Here is a 24,019-nt window from a genome sequence, read left to right on the forward strand (position 1 = left end):
GCTACATAATGATCATGATATATCTGCTATTATCAACCTCGGTATTAATGACTAGCAAGATGATTCCAATATGAAGCAGAAACTTGTGATATTTTGCAAATACATTACTCATCTGGCCCACTTGAAATAAAATTGCCTGTAGCAGCCTATGTGGCCCCTGAACTGAAATGAGTTTGACACACCTGTTTTAACCCCAGGTGGAGGGGTTTTGTGTACCACTAGCAGTTAGAGGTGACAGCATGCCTACTTGGGTGGCCGTGGCCAGTCATTTCATTCGAAAGAAGATGGAGCGTGTGCACACAGGCCTAAAGCTGGGGACAAGGGGAGAAGGGTAGGCCTCATAATCATCCCTGGAACACCACATTTTAAAAAAAATGCCCCAAATAAATGCACAAATTGGAAATAAATTGACATAGCACAGGACAACAATAACATTGAACAATGCAAATTGACGTGACATGAAAAAAATGGCCAATCTTCATGATGCATTCGTCTGCACTCTGTAGCTTTGCTGGCCTGGCAGAGGCGCTATTTCCCAAGTGACCTTCGCGCATCTTATTCCATGTATTTTTCTCTGTGGCCACAGGGGGGCGACTAGAATGCTAGTCCAGCATTGTCCGCGCTAAAGCGTAGTCAACAGTGTGTGGGAGGCCAAAGCAAAATGGCGACAGCCGGTGCAGCTGACTCGGGTTTGACTGCTCCCACAGGTAATTAAACTAACAAAGGCTTACGCCAAATTGATAAGGCAGGGGTATAGCACGGTTGTAAGATATAATGTGCTTCGCTACACTGTGGGTGAGAGCGATTTTGACAGATGAACACAATATGTTCAAATCTGTGTTGGTTTCGCCAGTTAATAACTAGCCAGGTAGCTAGCAACTATTTGCTGCCATAGCTATCTAGCTAGCTTGGTCGTTGGGAAATGTTATGGTGTGCTGGACGAATCATAGCTATCGCAAGGATATCTGGTTAGAATGCCATGTTGGGATGTTATTGCAACGGCTGAAATATATGTTATAGTATTAACTACTGACAGTGTGCAGTTGTCCATATTTCGCTGAATGCAGCTGTACGATGGCAAAAGTAAACTTACATTATCTATGCTGTAATTATCTTATTGTCTGTGGGAATGCGCCGCGTTAGCCTGCTCGCCTGGTTCTGAAATTAGCCAGCAGAGTCATGGATTTCAGCTAATATTGTCCCAATTACAGTGGCTAGTCGTCCATTGTTTACTCTTCTCGTGACCCAAGAATAGCTATGAAGGTTTATGTACATCTCGGAAGGTAATCTAGCACTACATGCTTGTGGACAGTTATAGCTATTTAATTTCAAAACGGCATTTACGGCTAATTAGTTGGCGTCACTTTGGCAGTCCTCAGTGTATTTAGCAGAGGATGAAAGCAGTGTGTGTCTGTTACCTGAACAACACGACATATTGCATTGTTGTTGGAAAATCGCTTTTTCAAAAATAGGTAAGCTTATTAGGTTTGAGAACAGAAGAGGACTTATTGTTGGGCGACTGGACTGTTGACAAGATGGGTCAGCGATACTATAATGTCATGTTTATTAAGTAAGCTAGGCTAATTACCTGATTTCGTTTATTTTTTGTCAAAAATCATTGTAAAACCCTTCCAATATGGAGAACGTTATAGTTGTTTCCGAGAATGGAATAGCAAACCATTAATCAATGATACCCCTTCAGCCAATGTGTGTATGTTTCAATTATCCTATTCATGCAGGTGACTTCTTTGTTATGTCACATTTCCTTTCAATTTCCCTACTTCAGTTCCAGCCTGAGGCTTAGGAAAACAGCAGCTCTATTTTACATTGCGTTGCATTTAGCTGACTGTTTAACCCACCACAAGACACAAACTTTACTAGTATTGTTCATAAAAGGGGCACCACGTTGGCTTAATAATAAGGTCCTGGAATTTAGTGAAGCTTGGGTTTTTCCTGTTGGAAGACATGGTCTTGGTAGATGTCAAGTCAAGTGTACTTTATTGTCAAAAATCTATGTAACAGAAACATTGTCAATAATCTCTCTCACACCCACACACTGGCGCACACACACACACAACTAACCTACTCATGCATGAATTTACCATTCTTTCTCAAAAACATTAATTCACAACATACACACAGACAGATGTGACTCTCATGATACAACCATAGCAGGCTGACTGACTGCTGACCCTTACAGCATTCTCTAAAAGCTCATAACCCGAGCCTGGAACATCATATCAGCTGCTGGATTCATAATATGTCGAATTATCTAGCAAGTCTAGAGCGGTCGGTCGGCAGAGGTGGCATTAGTGGCCAAGCTGTTTTTGTGCAGATTGTTGCTGGACAACCACTGTAGGTCATCTGACTGGCCTATGGAACACTGGTTATAAGTGGAAATATTTGTGGGAATGTTTAGTGGGGAGATGTTTTGGCATCGGTTTCTTCTAGCCCAATCATTTTCCACATTCTAGAAGAAAACATGCGCACGCACGCGCGCCAGCTCTATAGGCACATTTCCTAGTTGGCAGCGAGTTGATTGGTAGCTGGCTTCTTAACATGGACACACACTTACACACACACTCAAACACTGGTCCAACATTTCTCTAAGACTGTTGCCTACTCATCTCTTCTACATGCTTGATTATGTTTCAGCTCTTAGACATCTCAGTTAGGCCGCTCCTCACGAGCGAACGGACACATACGGACACGGTTCGCTCACACACCTCCACAACGCCAGAGGATCTATTTATAAATGCTGAAATGGGGCAAGAAGCTGCGCACTTCCCATCTCCCTTGTTACTAAAGTGTAGCGATAACCCAGTAACACCCACACACACACACACACACCCACACACACTCACGCACACACACACAGAAGATGCATTTGTAAGGTTGTTTTTTGTTTTTGTGTTTTGACATTATCAGTCAGTAAGTCAGTAAGTCTCTCTCCAGGGCCCAGGCTAATTGTATTGTGTTCAATTACCATCAGGCCCATCTATATTGTGTTATTGGGCATCCCTTGCATTCCATCATGTTGCCCCACCAGAACAATGTAACACAAGCAACGCAGCAACTTTGTGTAGCAGGTTTGAATCCCCCCCACCCCAATCAGGGCTCCAGACTAACTTTTTGCACTGGTTGCACTGGTGCGCCTAAAAATTTTTTTTAGGTGCACCAGCACAAAATTTAGGTGCACCCAAATGTTTTCACCACCCCATACACACACGCACCTCAGCTTTAAAAAATAATAATTAAAAATAATAACAATAGCAATAATAATAGCAACAATAATAGAATAATAATAATAATTATTATTATTATTCTATTATTGTTGCTATATTTTAAAAGACCTGGAGCCTTTCATGTGCTATAGGCTAGTCTTCCAAATGTGCTCCTTATAAAAGACATGACAGTAGGCTAACTAACTAACACATCTTGGCTACAAGCAGTTTGGCTGGTAGAAAAGACCAAATTAGTAGCCTTTTAGTCAGTAGTGTTTGACTAGTAAGATAAACATACCAGCTTTTTCTGCAATAAGGCTATGCACACAGCACAAGCACAGAGTTACAATATGAAGATAGATAGATGGATGGATAGATTTTTTTAACAAACCCTGCTAAAAATGTCATGATTTTTAAAATCATTAGACACAAATAGCCTAGCCTATGTTTACAGTGGAATCTGAGGTGAATTGGGTTTTGTCTATTTCCCCGTTTTTGAGCGCTCTCCCTCTGCATAATGATTGTGGTATCTTAGCAAGCGCTACGAACAGACACGACAGCACTAGTGCGCTCGCTCGCTCACTCTGTCTCTATATCTCTCTCTCTCGTGCTGTCTCGAGGTGCATGAACGATGCCTTGCCGACTGATAGGCAGTATGTAGCCTGCCCTAGTCGCTATCAAAAAACTCTCACAGAAGTCCCGACAGACTAGCGCATCACCTTGTTTAGCCAGCTCTGCACGCGGCTGAAACGGGCAATTATCCGCACCCGTCTGCGTTTTTGTGCGGATGTTTAATATCCGCTCAAGCCATTTAGTTTTCCCCCGTGATTGTGACTCTCGTGTTTACATGATTGTAACTCTCTCGTCTGTTGCAAAACTCGCCTGGTTGAGAACACAAAACTCGCTGGCACATGTGAACTCGGATAGTTGAGCGAAGTCGAACATTCTATTCTGAAACGTCGTGCTGCCTGTGAACGAGGAAGGGGGAGAAAGCTACCGGTAGTTCAGCGGAGTTGACCGCATCGACACGTTTTATTGTGTGATTATGGGTCACTACTGTAGAATGACCATTCATTTTATGTTCATTAAAACGGTTGTTTGGTAATTGATTTTGTTCTACTGATGGTTGGTCGCACCGGTGCGCCTAAAAATATTTTTTAGGCGCACCATTGAGAAAAATGGTCGCACTCTGGAGCCCTGCCAAGATATTGAATTAATTTTCTGTCGTCAGTGACATCATCATGAGGTCACAAGTAGGCAAGGGAGGACGGGAGTCCGCATTTTGGAATCCACCCTAGTTTTATATCTCACTTTTCATACAGTCTGGCAATAGCCAGGCTAGCTATGTGTACTGTTGTTGCCATGGAGAATGGGAATCAACCCACCTTCCACCTCTGTAACCCTCTCTTCAGACCCGAGAAGTCCCTTTTGGAGGATGTGTGCCTTAATGGCCTCTCAGAGAGGTACAGGTACATGCATGGCTCTGCTGTGCTGTGTTGTGATCTGTTGTGCTGTGCTGTTTGCAGTGATGGTCATTTAACACAGCCCTTAGTACACACACACACACACACACACACACACACACACACACACACACACACACACACACACACACACACACACACACACACACACACACACACACATACAGAGTTAGATATGAAGTGCTCTGCTGTGTGCAGTGGTAATGACACACACACACACACACACACACACACACACACACACACACACACACGGCATGGTGTGCTCTCTGCATTGATGAATTAAACGTGCACACACACACACACACTAGTCTTAGGATTAACCCAATGTTGCGTCCCCTAATAGAGTGGTTCAGGATTGTGATGATGGGTGGAGGAGAGGGAGTCAAGACTATCTCTTGACGGACAATAACCCCTAATAGAAACTTACATGCTTACAGCAGTGCCTGATTGGAAATATTTAGTTACCTTGTCATGGCATGTGCTTCTGCACAAAGATGGTGTGTCCATTGATAGTGGGTGTGTCTAAAGAAATAGAATGTTTAGGTGTTGCATAGCAACACAGACAGCTACTAAGCTGGAGACGTCAAAGCTTTTGTTGTTGCATTTCTGAGAATCACTATTCTGAGTTTGCGAGAAATGATCAGACCACAAGTTGAGTTATATCAGGGATGGGCAACTTTCGTGTTAAGGAGGGCCACATTTTTTCATCGCCACCATCGGAGGGCCACATGACCTGGGATTGGACTGCAACTCAGAGTTTGAGATACAGTTGGTTGCTCAGCGACTGCCAATATTGCTAGAAGGAATGGGAGTGTTTGGGAGTTTATCGGCCAACATTATAATTTAACGGATTAATTCCGTCGTGCTTTGAAAAATCTGGACATTATTTATTTATTTCCATAATTAAGTTTTATCTAAGGGCCACACTGAGTGAGGAGGCGGGCCGCATGTGGCCCCGGGCCTCCAGTTGCCCATCCCTGAGTTATATGAACGAGGCCCAACGCTGTTCTCAGCTGCCGGCCATTGTGCAGAAGTATTGGCTGTATATCCCAGTAAGCCAGTCAGTGGAGTCAATGGGATACACTGTCCAGCTTAATTCTAAAGAGCAGCACAATAGAAGTCTTTGGCGTTTGATGAGACTGTATCAAGCCGGAGAAGTATCGCACCTTTCTGCCGTTGCTCAGTTTGACAAAGGCCAGTCAATGGCCAATTTGATTTTGGTATCAATCCATCCAATCCACAGATTTGTGGTCGAAACATAAAATATCATAGACACATAGGGAGCCTATATCAAATGTAATGGAAGGAACACAGATCCCACTCTTAAACTGTGTCACACACACTATACTATGCCACACTACTACTACACTATACTATTGCAGTGTGCTTTTAAAAGGAAGTGGCAACCATGGTGATCTATTGTTAGCGTTGTAGTTGGACTAGTATGTTCACTCTACTCGGCCCTGTTGGTACACTTTGAGACCTATTTGCGTGTCCTGATAGAGGTGGTGGGTTGGCCATGTGTCGCCTGGCCTAGCGTGAACTCATCTGACCTGTCCTAGCTGGCCTGTCCAGCTGAATCTCTCCACTCAGGGCTGAAATATCCCCCAACAGGCAGGTCTTGACATTAAGAAGAAGAAGAAGAAGAAAGCCCAACTGGGAAACTCCCCACTACCATTGTCATTGTGACACAGCACTCTACAGCACACAAGTGAACATTGCACACAACGAAATTGCATTTATGGGAGTAGTGCGGCGGGACAGTACTGGGTACCTCAGTCATGGAGGAGGATGGGGGAGAGCACTGGTTAGTTGCTCTCCCCACCAACCTGACGGGTTGGGAGTCGAAACGGCAACCTTTTGGCTACAAGTCTGATGCCCAAACCGCTCACCCATGACTGCCCATTAACAGCTGCTAGTACTACATCAGAGGTGTCAAAAGTAAAAGTAAATTCATGTTGAAAGTACAACACTAGCATATGATATTACAAATACAAAGCAGGTACACCACTTACCGCAGAGATACACCAGCGGCGATCTGAGCGAGTAGAGCGACGGAAGTAATTGACTTTGTATTGAGTCGAGAGACAAAAGCGATTCTGGAGACTAGAGCGATTTGCGCGCCGAGCGCGACAATTTGAAGTTGAAATCTTTTCAACTTTTTATGACGCGGTTCGGCGACAAGCCGCGACAGCCAATGACTGTATAGAGGTCAGTAACCACAGCCAATGGGAATGCTTGAATGCTTTGCCTTCCGCCTGTACGGACATACTCTAGTCTCCTCAGTCTCTCGTATCGCTTGCTGCTACACTCTGTCGCTTGAATCGCGTCGCCGCTGGTGTATCTCTGCGGTTACTCCATTGTAGCTTTTGTCATGAGGTAGATAGACTGTTTTGTTACTGAAAAACACACCAAAAAAGCTAACAAGAATCCACCACAAATTTGATCCAACTAGCTCAGAGTCAGCTGATTCTAAGACAACAAGTAACTTACACATGTGTATTAGTTACTCAGATAAGTTACCCATGTTTTTTCTATGTTTTTTTACTTTTACTTTTACTTTTGGACACCGCTGTACTACAGCATTGGCTCGTCGGCGGTATCAACCTTTCCATGTTTTCAGGAGTAGTTATTTCAGGCTTCATGCTCCATTTAAGAGCAGCCAGAGGTCCGGCTCAGGCTGCCTAGTTATGGAGTAGGTGGAGGACAGGACATGCAGACTTGGCTCTCTAGCTGTGTGCTTCTTATTATGGAGGATCATTTCATTTGTGTCTCTCTCTCTCTCTCTCTCTCTCTCTCTCTCTCTCTCTCTCTCTCTCTCTCTCTCTCTCTCTCTCTCTCTCTCTCTCTCTCTCTCTCTCTCTCTCTCTCTCTCTCTCTCTCATACACGTCACACTCTTTCTCTTTCTCCTTCTCCCTCTTTTCCTTCTCCCTCTTTTCATTCTCTCTCTTCTCTTCTCTTCTCTTCTCTTCTCTTCACTTCTCCTCTCTTTTCTTCTCTTCTCTTCTCTTCTCTTCTCTTCTCTTCTGCCCCCACCAGCCCTTTGCATCAGTGAAAGTGGCTGTGCCTTTTATAGATGGATTGCGTCACAGCTGATGTGCCTGTGTGTGTGTGTGTTAAGTGTTGGCGTGTGTGTTCGTGCTGACTCCTGGTTGCCGTGTATGCCCCCTCCTGCTTGTCCTGGTGTTAACTCTGTGTGTGTGCGTGCGTGCGTGTGCATGTGTGTGTGTGTGCGTGTGTGTGTGCGTGTATGCGTGTGCATGTGTGTGTGCATGTGTGTGTGCATGTGTGTGTGCATGTGTGTGTGCATGTGTGTGCGCATGTGTGTGTGTGCATGTGTGTGCGCTGCCCCCTCCTGCTTGTCTCAGTGTTAACTGTGTGTATGTCCGTGTGTATGTGCGTGCGTGCGTGCTGCCCTCTCCTGCCTGTCCCGGTCTTGACTCTGCCCTTTGCCCTCCTGAGCTGTCGTCTCTGAGCAGAGACTCTTTTTTTTTCCTTCTGTGAGCCAAGAGAGCTATATAACTTTGGCCCCGAGCGCCCGTGAGTGACGTCTGCCTCCGTCTCTCTCCCCAACTGGTCTCCATGGCGAAAATAGCTTGTTGTTGCTATGGGTTACGCTAGCCGTACCACACACGTTGCCTGAAACGAGGGGTGCTTGCTGTTCGGCTGGTAGTGGGGCATGGGACTGAGCTCTCTTGACTGCGTTGTGTGTGTGTGCGCGTGCACGTGTCTGAGGCCCTCTGTATGATGCCTGCCCTACCTGCTGCTCATCATACACACACACTTAATTCTCTGTGTGGTGTTGGTGTTTGACTGGCTTCCTAATACAGCCTGAGCTTCCACAGACTGCAGCAGTACTGTAGCTCACACTCTAAATCCCAATCAGACAGATCTATGTGCCCAGAGAGAGGTGCGTGCGTGCGTGCGTGCGTGCGTGCGTGTGTGCGTGTGTGTGTGTGTGTGTGTGTGTGTGTGTGTGTGTGTGTGTGTGTGTGTGTGTGTGTGTGTGTGTGTGTGTGCAGGGCTCCAGACTAACTTATTGCACTGGTGCGCCTAAACATTTTTTTAGGTGCACCAGAACAAAATTTAGGTGCACCCAAATGTTTTCACCACCCCATACACACAGCTTTAAAAAATAATAACAATAGCAATAATAATAGCAACAATAATAGAATAATATATTATTATTATTATTATTAATAATATTGTTGCTATATTTTAAAAGACCTGGAGCCTTTCATGTGCTATAGGCTAGTCTTCCAAATGTGCTCCTTATAAAAGACATGACAGTAGGCTACCTAACTAACACATCTTGGCTACAAGCAGTTTGGCTTGTAGAAAAGACCAAATTAGTAGCCTTTTAGTCAGTATGTGTTTGACTAGTAAGAGCAACATACCAGCCTTTTCTGCAATAAGGCTACGCACATGGCACAAGCACAGAGTTACAATATGAAGATAGATAGATGGATGGATGGATGGTTTAACAAACCCTGCTAAAATGTCATGATTTTTAAAATCATTAGGCACAAATAGCCTAGCCTATGTTTACAGTGGAATCTGAGGTGACATGGGTTTTGTGTATTTCCCCGTTTTTGAGCGCTCTACCTCTGCGTAATGATTGTGGTATCTTAGCAAGCGCTACGAACAGACACGACAGCACTAGTGCGCTCGCTCGCTCGCTCATTCTCTCTCTCTCTCTCTCGTGCTGTCTCGAGGTGCATGAACGATGCATTGCCGACTGATAGGCAGTATGTAGCCTTCCCTAGTCGCTATCAAAAAACGCTCATAGAAGTCCCGACAGACTAGCGCGTCACCTGTTGTTTGGCCAGCTCTGCACGCGGCTGAAACGGGCAATATCCGCACCCGTCTGCGTTTTGTGTGACAATGTTTAATATCCGCTCAAACCATTTAGTTTTTCCCCGTGATTGTGACTCGTGTTTAATATATCCTCAAGTCATTTTGCTGTTTTTACCTTGATTGTAACTCTCTCGTCCGTTGCAAAACTCGCCTGATTGAGAACACAAAACTCGCTGGCACATGTGAACTCGGATAGTTCAGCGAAGTCGAACATTCTATTCTGAAACGTCGGACTGCCTGTGAACGAGGAAGGGGGGAAAGCTACCGGTAGTTCAGCGCAGCGGAGTTGAAGGAATAACCGCATCGACACATTTTATTGTGTGATGATGGGCCACTACTGTAGAATGACTATTAATTTTATGTCCATTAAAACGGTTGTTTGGTAATTGATTTTGTTCTACTGATGGCTGGTCGCACCGGTGCGCCTAAAAATATTTTTTAGGCGCACCATTGAAAAAAATGGGCGCATATGCGACCAAATTGGTCGCACTCTGGAGCCCTGGTGTGTGTGTGTGTGTGTGTGTGTGTGTGTGTGTGTGTGTGTGTGTGTGTGTGTGTGTGTACGTGTGTACGTGTGTACGTGTGTACGTGTACGTGTACGCATGTATTATCAAAGCTGTCTGCTTGCTTGCTGTGTCTACGATGAAAGTCACTCATACACACACAGTTTTTCTTTGATGTGTGCTTCACGCATCCGAACACACACACACACACACACACACACACACACACACACACACACACACACAATCTTTCTCCCTATTTCTCAGATGCTCGTTCTTGTGCACTCTTGGTCAATATTGCTGTACTTACTTAACCCATTTTCTCTCTCTCTCTCTCTCTCTCTCTCTCTGTCTCTCTCTCTCTCTCTCTCTCTCTCTCTCTCTCTCTCTCTCTCTCTGTCTCTCTCTCTCTCTCTCTCTCTCTCTCTCTCTCTCTCTCTCTCTCTCTCTCTCTCTCTCCCCCATCCCTCTCCCTCTCTAGGGGTCAGCAGTGCCTCCCGGAAGTTGGCCTCCCCCGAGGTGAGTGAAGCCGTGCGACATTAAGGGCGGGTTATGCTCTGTTTAGAGCCTCAACGGAGTGAGTCAACGCAGTGAATTTTAATTTATAGCTCCATTCTAGCTGCGCTATCCGTTTCCGTCGCAACGGTAGGAGCAGCGAGATGATTGGTCAAATTGCCTTCAATACACAGAGTAAACTAAACGTGTCGGTTGTTTTTTAGCTTCACAGACTCGACGACAATGAAAATGAAACATTAAATCTTTATGTCACGTGCATTTTTGATCACAGATACCGCGGTAGTTTGGAACAAAGAAGTGGCTCATTTGTCGAGGATAGGTCCCACAAAGCGGAATGTTTCCTCGACCTCGGAAACACTGTTCAACTGTCCAAATAACTTCAGCGTCGTAACTTGCAAGCGAACGTGTTGCCTTTGGTCCGTGTAAATAAATGAAACGACAAAGCACGGGCAACTTATTTAATGAAGAGCTCACAGTCTGTAGCCCGACGAAGGTTAGAACAAGGAAGTAGCTTGTTCTCGAGGACAGAGCAGGCTGGTCGAGAGGACCAATCAGAGACCTCTTTTCTCTCCTTCCCGCCTTTCACTCCTTTGCCGTCTGCATCATTCACTGCGTTGAGTCACAATTTTGGGGATGTGCCCCAGAGTACCTGCGTGATTGGGGGTGGGGGCTCACTGCATCACGACGCAGGGAAGTGTCGTGGGTCTGGGGTGCATTTCTGGAAAGCGTAGTTGTTTGCAGTTAGCAACTTTGGTAGTTGCCAATGGGAAATTGCACTGCAACCAACAAAGTAGCTAACATAGTTAGCAACTACGCTTTCCAGAACTGCACCCCTGATTTGTAATGGGGCCTACGTCTACAATAAGCAGGTGTTTGAGGCACATAGACAGACAGACATGCAGACAGGGAAACGGGCTAAATGTTGTGGGTGTTGGCCTGGTGACTGGTGTCCCAGGGCAGGCAGACTCACATCGCCACACACACACACACGCACGCGCACGCACAGTCGCACACACACACACACACACACACACACACACACACACACACACACACACACACACACACACACACACACACACACACACATCAAAATCCTTTGCTCAAACACTGTGACAACTGTGTGTGTACAGTATGTGAGCAACCAGACAAACGGGTGGTCACAAGATGAAGTGTGTGTGTGTGTGTGTGTGTGTGTGTGTGTGTGTGTGTGTGTGTGTGCGTGTGTGAGAGAGATAGAGAAAGAAAGAAAGTGTGTGTGTGTGTGTGTGTGTGTGTGTGTGTGAAAGAAAGTGTGACAGAGTGAACCACTGGCAGGCAAATGTTGACGTAGTAAAGCCAACACACCAGAGCCCCATCTCCGTGTCCATGTGAACTAGGGGGGAGAGCACACGGAAGAGCAGTTACTGCTTCTCTTTGCGTGATGGAAAGAGAGACACACACGCACACATTTGCACACACATACACACACATATGAAACACACAGATAGAGGGACACTGTGCAAACAGCACATTTAGTTACCGGAACACACGCTACACAAGAGGGGAATACACACACACTAGGGGTGTGCAAAATAATCGTCATATCGATGCATCGCGATACTTACTCTCACGATACAATGCATCGATTCATGACAAGGTATCGTGATACTTATTTTCTCAATATACTGCATGGATTCATGACAATTGATTATTTGATAACAATAAAATTCGATTTGCCATGGGTTATTTTGTTCAGTAGAGAATAGGTAATATTTCTGTTGTGATGTAAGCTCTCTCCCAGATGATAGAATGCGTAAATAGAATGAACTGACTTAAGAAAGCTACACAGCAACTGACAAATAAGCTGTATTTTACACATTTACTGAAGTAAATATCGCAATGCATCACAGTAGTACATGAATCGCAATGCATCGTGATAGAATCGCATCGTGGCATGTGTATCGTGATGCGCATCGAATCGTGAACCCTTTGCCAATACCCACCCCTAACACACACACACACACACGGGCAGAGTGTGATTGTAGTGAGTAGATGAAAGCTTGATTGACTGTCATCGCCAGAACATTGCATTTTCCTAGTTCCCTAGGTCAACTAGGTTCCCTGGCCATTATCCGTTTTTTTGTGTTACCACACACACACACACACACACCAAAGAAATCAAGCTTGTCTTGCTGACTGTCCCCCTTCCTCCCCCTTCCCTCTGTGTCACCCCTGTGACTGTCCCCCTTCCCTCTGTGTCCCCCCTCCAGGCTGCGGGCTCCTCTGGCTCCTCTCAGACCATGAAGAAGACCATCGGCCACCGGGGGGTCGACGTCACCGGAGAGACCACCTACAAAAAGGTCAGACTCCTGTCACACACACACTGTCCCACTGTGTGTGTGTGTGTGTGTGTGTGTGTGTGTGTGTGTGTGTGTGTGTGTGTGTGTGTGTGTGTGTGTGTGTGTGTGTGTGTGTGTGTGTGTGTGTGTGTGTGTGTGTGTGTGTGTGTGTGTGTGTGTGTGTGTGTGTGACTGAGTGGCAGAGCTGTGAAGAGGGGGTGTGTGTAGAGGGTTTGTTGGTGTAGACTAGTCTGCTGACTCGCTCCCTCTTTACGACTGTGAGTTTTTCTCTTGACCATTTGTGTCCCCACTCATTCATCACCTTTCTGTCATGTTTTAAAGAATATATATCTTGTTATATTTACCTCCTCCAAGGAGATTATGTTTTCGGTCGAGTTGTTTTGCTCTGTCTGCTTGTTTGTTTGTCAGCAGGATGACTCAAAAACTTATGAACGGATTTGGATGAAGCTTGGTGGAGTTGTTGGTAATGACCCAAGGAACAAGTGATTAAATGCTAGTGTTGCCCATACATTGAGGAAACTATGGCGGCCCGCCATAGTTTACATTTGGCCGCCATAGTTTCCGAAAATGTAAAATATATATATATATATATATATATATATATTTTTACTTTTTTATTTTTTTTAATTTTTTTTAACGATGTCCGTTTTTGTTAAATTTGAATTACGATTTTGAATTTACTTCGCATTTTCCTCCTGGAGTAAATACATCCTATAGACTCTGTATTGGTTAGATAAGTAGTCCCACGGTAACACAGAATGAGGGGAAAGCATTAGGAAGTGACCGTAAGGGTATTACAGTTGATTCATGTGTGCACACGTGTAACATCGGGTGAGTAACAGAATATGTGCGCAACGATGCGTTATGACACGCCGATATGCGAGGATCTTCGTCCAAATCGCTAGTCGCATGCATCATGGCTAACTGCGTTTACATCGCGTGCCGCGTGTAAGGGAAATGTTAGTTGTTGACATGTATGGAATTCACTTCAATTTGTGCTGTTTCTTGCTTCAGTTGTGGACAAAACGATTGGCCAAACTCACAATAGAAAGCCTTTGCTGTGCTACTGTCCCAGAGAGCTGAAAAAAAACCTTCATAGAAGTCACACTTAACAGGGGTGTTAACCAATCCAATGAGTTCTCTCTCTCTCTCTCTCTCTCTCTCTCTCTCTCTCTCTCTCTCTCTCTCTCTCTCTCTCTCTCTCTCTCTCAGTAGCCTACTATTTACCCATAACAAATGGTGAATTTCTGAGCCCTTTTTTAATTTGTAGCCTATACCACTGAAGGCATGATAATGCTTCATCATATTTTAGAAATAGGGCCTATGTGCCTTTTATATTCCAAATGTTTATCATTTTGAAATTGTTTCAGTTGTTTATGACTTGTGTATGACTGAAATTATCTCTGCATACTATCAGTGCTGCATTGCTTTGTAAAGATAGGCTATTCAACACACTTTAAAAACACACTGAAAAGATACGGCCATAGTAGCCTACTGAAAACATTTGTTCATAATAATGGTGATTAATAAATGGTGGTCTTAAATTTTCATACTGACATCCTTGAATTTGACTTGGTAGATCACGGCAGACCATCAACTTCAAAAGTAGATCTTGGTTAAAAAAAGGTTGGGCACCCCTGCTATAGAGAGAACCACAAGTGCTTGAAAGACAGGGATCAAAAGCCTAGTCAAGTTGTTGTAGTTTACTTGGGTTTGGGAGCAATATAAAAAACCTTCAGAGAAGGGACAGTTGGGATGAGTTTACTAACACTCCCTAGTCCCTAGGCTTTGTTTTACAGTTGTAATGAGTTTGGTGACAGACCTTCATTGACACAGCAGAGGAGACATCGGGCTGCATATAGAAATTAATGTGTAATGAATGTGAATATAGACATAAATGTGTAATATGTTGTTCAGCCCTTTTAATGGGAGGAATTTGGAAAAAAAACTGGCCCTGTGACCAGCACCCCTCATGTAGAATGTGTACGCCTACAGATATGTGTGGGGGAAAAGGCATAGCCTACCCTCTAAGATCCTTTTTGTCTATGCGTTAACAATTTCACAGTGCTCTTAAATTCTTATCTCTGCTCCTATTTTGTTTTATTATTGTTTCCCAGACCCCTGCATGAGGGACGAATGAAACTGTGTTGTAAACAGAAATTATTCACTGTACTGCATTTTTTGACAATGACAATGTACTACTATTATACAAGTCATGGGTAAAATCTTATGTAGCCTTATTTCTCAAAATATAAATGGCTGAAATATAGGCCCAGGCCTACAGTTTCTCCATGCGCCAATGTCATACTGTAGTCATTGTTTTGCCGTTTTTGCATTTACGCTGCAAGAATACACCCCCCCCCCCCCCCCCCCCAAAAAAAAAAGGCCCGTGTGAGGAGACCCCCCCCCCCCCCCCCCCCCCCCCCTCCCCCCCCCCCCCCCCCGGACAAAATAAACCCCGGCTGCCCCCATAGTTTCCAAAATTTCTGTGGGAAACACTGCATGCTAGTGGTGATCCGGATCACGAACCGGAACCAAGACCTTTTTTAAGATTCTTCACCATTGCTAGCCTAGAAATCTAGACGCCCCTAGATGACTGCAAATTGAATTGCGGACAGGGCGGATATTGAGACTCCAGTTTCTAACTCCACAAAAAGAAGGCAGATAAAAGGGTGTAACATAGTCAAATGTTCTATCAAACATCTTCCTTGGCGGAGGTCTGCACTCTGCGTGCATCAAGTGTATAGGTGTATTTGTTTATGCCAAAGATGCACTGTTGCCATTCTCCTACACTGACCTTCCGACTGTACCTTAAAAAAATCACACTACTGCATGACCATTTTATTTGGACTTCTATTTAATTGTCCAGTCCTAATAGTGATTGTGACTGGAGTGTGACTTTGTGTCAACATGGAAACAAGTAATTCAGACCAAGATGTCCGATACATTGGCTGGTCCTCATCTCTTGTATTGAAGACGCCGGCTTGCAGTGGAATCATTGTGGACATGCCGCCTTGCTTGCTTACTTGCTCAGACAGGCAAATAACTTGTGACTCGTGGGGACAGTCACATTGGAAAGCAGCGAAAAGGTTTTTTTTCCCGGGATCAGACATTTCCAAGGAGCAGAATTCCTTTAAGTGTTTTTGAAGTGGGTTTGATTATGTGTCTCGGTCATGGCTAAGCATTGGGGAAATCCGGATGTCTGAAAGAGAGTGTGTTTGCCGTTTTGCATGGCAAAGCCCACTACTGCCATTACGTTTTTTTACTCACTTCATGGAAATTACATTTAAGCGTGTCATTTTGGATCCTAATGTTCAGTACTAAGGATGCTTAAAGTCCTTTGTACTGTTCACGCATGTACTACTGGCGCCAACTAGCACCAGCACAATTTATCATATCATCGAAGTGACCTGACTGTTTGCAGTAGCAGATGGCCATTTGCAGCAAAAAAATGTGATTTCTCCCAAAATGCAAGGACAGTGGCTGGTACTTATACATGTATAACTGATCAACTAATTGAACTAATTTTGCTCTGAGACTCCTAACATTTTCTTTTCAGTAGGCTCTTAACCTAATCACAACACTTAATGATACCAGCACCATAACATGGAAGAGGAATAATACATTGTCAAGAAATGTAAAGGTAGGCCAACTGTGTAAGCACATGTAGGCAGTGGTCAACAGACAAATCTGTTGTCTTGATAAAGATTTGCAACATCTACCTTTACACTTTGATTCACATTCAACATTATTTTGGGAACGACTTGGCACAAAAACATTGATTTTTGTTGAACATCAAAGGGACAGATCAATATTCATTCCAAAGCCGTGTGAAAGCAATTGTTGTTCTACCAGAGTTTTACAAATGGATCACGAAACACAAAATTACTGAACAAAGATAGCCATTGCTTCGCTGAGCAAAATTAAAGGAAGAACATTAAATAGCTTCAAGACATATTATATAACGATGCAGGGTTTCTCCTTTAGTCCAGTAGCTGTATCTGTTCTTCTCTACTCTCTAGTCATCTCTAGTCTGTACTTCTTGGCAGCTGCTAGGCCGATGCGCACCGAGTCAGGAAAATGTGTCCTGGTAAGCTACCTCGTGCAGCGCCAACATTTTTTAGTTCACACCAGACCAGAGGTTTTGACGTCATCTTGGGCCATGTGATGGAGCGCACTAATAGCTTATGCCGACTATAAAACTGGCCTAAGGGGCTCAATTCAGCCTTTTCTGTGTGGTGTTGATACAGGCATAGAATTCTGTGGGTGTTGAAAAAACACTCAAAATGCTGAACTTGCTCTGGCACTGCAATATGGTAGTCAGAGCCGCTGACAGCTTTGGCTGGGCCCGGGACAAAGACATCTGAAAGGGCCCCAAACTCACTACATAAAATGTTATGAGGTATCTGGGCCCCCTTTCTCCCTGGGCCCGGGACAAGTGACCCCTTTGTCCCCGTCTGCCGGCTTTCCTGGTTGTAGTGAGTGATTGGAAAATGGTTGGCATCCAGTGAGTTAGTAGCATGCCATGCACTCGTGCTTTGCTTCTTGAATTCATAGCCAGCTGTACAGTCTTCCGCTCAAGCCCTCATCCTGTGCTAAGACGCCATATCATTACCACAGCAAAATAATAAGGCCAAAAACATGTTAAAGAGAAAAAGGGAATGCATGGGGAACAGTAAGCTTGCGTGCACCGTAGCCCTCATATACTGTATGTACATAGGGGATGGTACACACATACTCGTGCAGATATGGCCGGTAAGCTTCATGTGACACGTCACTTCTCTATTCTCTGTTGTTTTGTACACATTGGGAGCCAGACATGCCTACAGCCTGCTGCTAAGTGCTGAAAGCCTGGCTGACCTGACTGCAGAGGGAGACAGACAGACAGAGAGAGAGACAGACAGAGAGAGAGGGAGAGAGAGAGAGACACAGAGAGAGAGAGAGAGAGAGAGAGACAGACAGACAGACAGACAGACAGACAGACAGACAGACAGACAGACAGACAGACAGAAGGGGGAGGGGTAGATGGATGGACGGACAAAACAAGAGACGGACACAGATCAAGAGAGAGAGACACACACACACACACACACACACACACACACACACACACACACACACACACACACACACACACACACACACACACACACACACACACACACACACACACACACACACACACACAGACTGAGAGATGGAGAAAGTGAGAGACACACAGATGAAGAGAGAGAGAGAGACACACACACACACACACACACACACACACACACACACAGACACACTCAGAAGCAGGCAGGCAAGCAGACAGAGCGACAGAGTTGTCTGTGGTGGCAGAGGGATGGTCAGAGTTGTCTGTGGTGGCAGAAGGATGTTCAGAGAGATAGTCAGAGGTGGCTGTAATGGTGGCATGTGCTGCTGCTCCGTCCGTCTGCCTGCTAATCGGATTCTGCTGGGGAGGTTTGACACTAAGCAGTGTCACATGTAAACAAACAAACAAACAGCAAACCTGCCGGCCGGTCGGCACCGGCACCGGCACCAGATGAAGTCACCATGTCAGCAGATATTTATCATTATTCTGGCAGGGGTAGGGAAAAGAAACCTCAGCATATTTTTCTCTGGCAGTGATGCAGAGAGAGGTGGACGTTTTTTTCTTGTCTAAGGAATTGTCTCCTTTCTCCTCATCAGTCCTTATTAGTTATCCTGTCTGCCACATGCATTTCCTTCCCCGTCTTTTCTTCAGTTGTAGTAGTAAATGGGCAGTCATGGTTAAGCGGTTAGGGCGTCAGACTTGTAACCCAAAGGTTGCCGGTTCGACCCCCGACCCGCCAGGTTGATGGGGGGAGTGATCAACCAGTGCTCTCCCTTATCCTCCTCCATGACTGAGGTACCCTGAGCATGGTACTGTCCCGCCGCACTGCTCCCTTGGGGCGCCATTGGGGGCTGCCCCCTTGCATGGGTGAGGCATAAATGCAATTTCGTTGTGTGCAGTGAACACTTGTGTGCTGTGGAGTGCTGTGTCACAATGACAAACGGGAGTTGGGGTTTCCCAGCTGGGCTTTCAATTTTTCACTTTCACTAAATGCACACTGTGTGAGGTGCATACAGTAGTCACAATAGGCTTCTTTGTGTTTGGGTCTTATTGTCCCTTTATCTGCTGCACAGACCTGTGTGCTCTAAATAATCTACAAAAATCCAGGAATGAAGCTTGAACTGTAAGATGTTTTCAATTGAAATACCTTTTAATTTAATTAGTTTAAGTAATTATGACATGTTAATGCTTATAATTTAAATCCATTTTCAGTTCTTTACAACACTACTTACTGTGTTTGCATAATAATTTGGAACAGTTGGAGCAATGCATTTGAAGCTTTTTTCAAGTACTGTTATCGTTGGAAGGTCAAGGTTCATTCAAAAACATTTGATTTCCACTCTAATGGCTGATGACTTGAAAATTACAAAATGACTCATTAGTATTGATAATTTATGGAAAACGTTGAAAAACTAATTTGCATAATAATTTGGAATGCAGTGTAGTTCTACAATTATAGTCCGTTATTGGATGTCTTTTGATTTCAACCAGTGTATCGGCTTATGCCTCAGCAGGGTCATTCAAAAAAGTTTCAGAAAGTCTTCTTTCCTGTCTTCCAACAGCTGCCCCTCTGTCCCTGCTCCCTGACTTGTTACCTGGCTCCTACAACATACACGTTACAGGGCTTGAAGTGTGTGTGTGTGTGTGCGCGTGTGTGCGCGCGAGCGTGTGTGTTGTTCTCTGGGCATTGCCCATGTTTAAACCTTCATGTCTCTCTCCTGTGCGTTTAGACTACCTCGTCTGCATTAAAAGGGGCTATCCAGCTTGGCATCACCTATACAGTTGGCAGTCTGAGCCAGAAGGCCGAGAGGGATGTGCTCATGCAGGACTTCGTAGTCGTCGAAAGCATCTTCTTTCCCCGGTGAGTGATCTGGCTACTTGGTGTGTGCGTGCATACATCTTCTTTCCCCAGTGAGTGATCAGGATCGCTTGCAAATGTGTGTAGACAAGCGGTATGACAAGCAAAAATAATCTCAGACTGAAAGTAAACACTGACACATGGACATAGTCCCACACAGCAACACATTACTTGCCATCTCAGGAACACACACACACACACACACACACACACACACACACACACACACACACACACACACACACACACAGAGCAACAAATTACACATCATCCTCCATCCATCTAAGATTCATACAGGTACACTCTTAAGGCGGATTCATACTTGGCGTAACTGGCGCTAACCTCCTTCATACCTCCCTCGCGACGATGGCGTGCCCTCAAAATGACGTCACACGCCCCTTCGAAAGCTGGCGCGGCGCGAGTTTGTGCACCCCAGTTTTTGAAACTTGGCGTGCGCCACCAGCAACCATGCAGGTAGGCAGACAAAGCAGGAGTTGCGAAGAGAGGCTACAGCATAGAGGTAGAAAATAACACTAGAGAGGACCCCGCCCCCCTTTTTACGGCAATCTGTATCGGCCATTATCTGTAGGTAGATCAGAGAAATGGAAATTAACGGAGAACGAGGCTCACCTCTGTCAAAAATGGCTTAATCATGTGAAAATGTCCATCAACACACTATACAAGGACAATAGTTGAAGTGTGTTGCTAGCTATGTTCATAAAAGATATTATTTGCTTTTTAAATGTATTTTATCGACTCATATGATTTAAGTAGATATTTAGCCTGACATTTCAAATCTGGTCTTTGATTAATGTGTTACTTCATATTCACACAGTTTTAGTCAAAAAATTGACAGGGGTGGGCGTGTTCTCCATTGACTTGCATTGCCTGAAGGTACCTACACTACCTACGGAAGTTGGGAAGCTCCAGCTGCCATTTTCCAGTGCTGTCGCAAATTGCTGTGTCCTCTCTAGTGTTATTTTCTCTACAGCTACTGCAGGCTACTTCAGAATGGACCCTGCATCATTTTGACGATAATAAAATGTCATTGAGAGTTATTTTATCTTCTCCCTTAAATGTTGTTCAGTGAAACAATTGTTTACTTTGTTCAGAAGCACGTTGTGTTTGGCGATCTATTTATAAATTCTGCAGCCAGAACAATGCTCTCACATGGTCTTGGAATGATCTGGCAATGTAGGCTACAACAAAAATCTATGTTTCATTGTGGTAAGTCATAAGTCAGATGTTCAGTAGCCCTACAGCAGCCGTGTTTGGCTTTCTATTTTTATACATCTGTAGAACTCACGCTGCGAGTTGCGAAAGATGCTGCCGTTTCTCTCATGAACAGCAGAGGGCACACTTCCGAAAGCGAAAGCCTGTTAATGGCGCTTTTGACTATGAATGGTCTGCCACATTTCAATGGTTCTCGCGCCAAATGCGCCAAAGTGCGCATATGAAGTATGCAGAGCCCTTAAGGGAGAAGGCTACAGGTGTGAGCGTCTCTTTCCCCGGTGATTGATCAGGTCCTTTGTTTGTGTGTGTGTGCGCGTGTGCGTGAGGAAAACTGCAGGTTAATATTTGTAAAATATTTTACCCCTGTCTTCTAGTTTGTGTAAATTAATGAAGCTTCATTCAGTAGTGAACCACAACGCTGTTGTAAGCTACTGCAGTGCCAGCGGTTCGAACAATGTCTTCACAGATAACACTCATGGCCCGTGCCTGTATTTTCTTAGTGTGAAAAAGGAGTTGGTGTTTGTGAATATGATGCCAACACCTTGCCTTTCAGGTTTTTTTTTTTAAATAGTAAGATTATAAGTGAGCTACAAAGTAACAGTTTGAACAACACTCTCGTTGTCCTTGCACGATGAATAACATGGCGCACGCCAGTTAATCCCCGCACAGCAATAAATTAAATCTGTCTGTGAAGAGCTACAGTATCTGTGACCGTTTGTTGCGGCAAACAGGGCTGGAGATATGCAGGAACAAATGTAGACGATGCGTCAGTTACAGCACACTAACAGGATGCCTGTCCTTCTTACAAATACATGCACGCACGCACGCGCATACACACACACACACACACACACACACACACACAGACACAGACACACACACAGACACAGACACACAGACACAGACACAGACACAGACACACAGACACAGACACACAGACACAGACACACAGACACAGACACACAGACACACAGACACAGACACACAGACACAGACACACAGACACAGACACACAGACACAGACACACACACACAGACACACACACACAGACACACACACACAGACACACACACACACACACACATGGGTCACATGAGCCAGCTTCATGACTTCAGTAAACAATTCGGGGCTCTGCATGCTCTCGCATGTGACAGGGCGGAAGAGATTTTAGGCGTGTTTCATTATATAGTATACAGTGAGTAGCTGTAAAGCATTTGTTGCTTTGTAGCTCTCTTATCTTGTTATTTTTAACAAACATGAAAGGCAAGGCATGGGCATCATATTTTCAAATTCCAACTTCTTTTTCACCCTCATAAAATGCAGACATGGTGGCAAGAGTCTTAAAGGGATATGCCACTATTTTGGGGCTTAATACAGTTAAAATCGTTGGCTGGGGTTTATAAAGGTGGTAAAGTGTCTTATTTTTCATGTTAAGCGTTGTCTTGCTTTAAGACAAGTTAAAAGAGGGAATATGTTGCTAAGCTAGTGAAAGTCAATGGATCCGTGTAGCACTGTCTTATTTTTCATGTTAAGCGTAGTCTTGCTTCAAGACAAGTTAAAAGAGGGAATATGTTGCTAAGCTAGTGAAAGTCAATGGATCCGTGTAGCATGCTACAATGCTACACGGATCCATTGACTTTCACTAGCTTAGCGACATATTCCCTCTTTTAACTTGTCTTAAAGCAAGACAACGCTTATCATGAAAAATAAGACACTTTACCACCTTTATAAACCCCAGCCAACGATTTTAAATGTATTAAGCCCCAAAATAGTGGCATAGCCCTTTAAGGGCAGGTTATGCTTTCTTTTCAGCCTGTCGCTTACAGGTCAACGCAGTTAGTTTTTTGATTTTTGCTCGATGTAGGTCTGCGCTATCCGTATCTGTTGCAACGGTAGAGGCAGCGAGATGATTGTTCAAACTGCCTTCGATACAAGGAGTAAACTAGACGTGTCTGTTGCTTTGCAGCTACACTGACCCGATGAGAATGAAAATGAAACATTTAATAATGTTGTCACATGCATTTTTGATCGCACTAGCAGCCACCGCTGGTAGTTTGGCATGAGGAAGCAGCTCATTGTCGAGAATAGGTCGCACGAAGCGGAATGTTTCCTCGGAAACACTGTTGCCGTTAGTTTCGGAGCATAAACCAGGCTTTACATGTAAATAGGCTACTCTGTTGGAGTTGAGGGCATTGCCCTTCTGCCAGAGTAGAACTTAAGGCTTGTAGCCTGGAAGTGAAGTCATTAGCTTCATTTATACAGACGATGCATCTTTGACTTCACAGACAATTTGGCTTGCCAGCATAAATTGGGCTGTGGCCTTTTCCACAGAGCGTGTACCTGTGTGATCCTTCGATGGATGGAAGGTGATGTGTAATTTGTTGCTGTGTGTGTTCCTGAAATGGAAGGTGTGTGTGTGTGTGTGTGTGTGTGTGTGTGTGTGTGTTACTGAGATGGAAAGTAATGTGTTGCTGTGTGTCCATGTGTCAGTGTTTACTTTCAGTCTGAGTTTATTTTTGCTTGTCACACTGAGTCTACACACATTCACCAGCGATATGTTTACACACACACACTCCTCTAAATCATTCTTCAGGCAGTCAACCTGTCCCTGTCTCCCCATTTAAATATTTCCTACAGCATGTGTTTGGCTCTGGGATTACAATAACGCCACCAATTGTGGATGCATATAAAAATAGAAATATTCTGCCCACTTTCTGTCTGTCTGTCTGTATCTTTCTGTCTCATTTTGCCAGTCATCGCTGTTCATTGTTGTAGCTCCTCGGATACATTGTAGTCAGTTGGTGTAAGAAGTTTAAATGGCGCCATGGGGGCATTCCAAGAATGTGACCCAGTAGTAAACCAGATTAAATTAATATAACCTTGAGGTGGTCAATCATGTAATAGC

General features: G+C 44.5%; 1 protein-coding gene across 2 annotated transcripts in view; it reads left to right on the forward strand.

The window, feature by feature from the left end:
• The first annotated feature begins 635 nt into the window (after positions 1 to 635).
• The window catches only part of pip5k1ab (phosphatidylinositol-4-phosphate 5-kinase, type I, alpha, b), a 47,087-nt gene continuing 23,703 nt past the window's right edge, over positions 636 to 24,019 (forward strand). The window contains exons 1-5 of one of the 2 annotated variants that reach the window (XM_063198602.1): positions 676 to 707; positions 4,637 to 4,687; positions 10,554 to 10,591; positions 12,841 to 12,930; positions 19,753 to 19,883. In XM_063198602.1, the coding sequence (XP_063054672.1) occupies positions 4,660 to 4,687; positions 10,554 to 10,591; positions 12,841 to 12,930; positions 19,753 to 19,883 (287 nt within the window). In that variant the 5' untranslated portion in view covers positions 676 to 707; positions 4,637 to 4,659. Of the gene's footprint in view, positions 708 to 4,636; positions 4,688 to 10,553; positions 10,592 to 12,840; positions 12,931 to 19,752; positions 19,884 to 24,019 lie in introns of both variants that reach the window. The other variant, XM_063198601.1, reaches the window with a different exon arrangement.

The sequence above is a fragment of the Engraulis encrasicolus genome, chromosome 5, assembly GCF_034702125.1.
Source record: "Engraulis encrasicolus isolate BLACKSEA-1 chromosome 5, IST_EnEncr_1.0, whole genome shotgun sequence".
NCBI classification, from domain to species: Eukaryota; Metazoa; Chordata; class Actinopteri; order Clupeiformes; family Engraulidae; genus Engraulis; species Engraulis encrasicolus.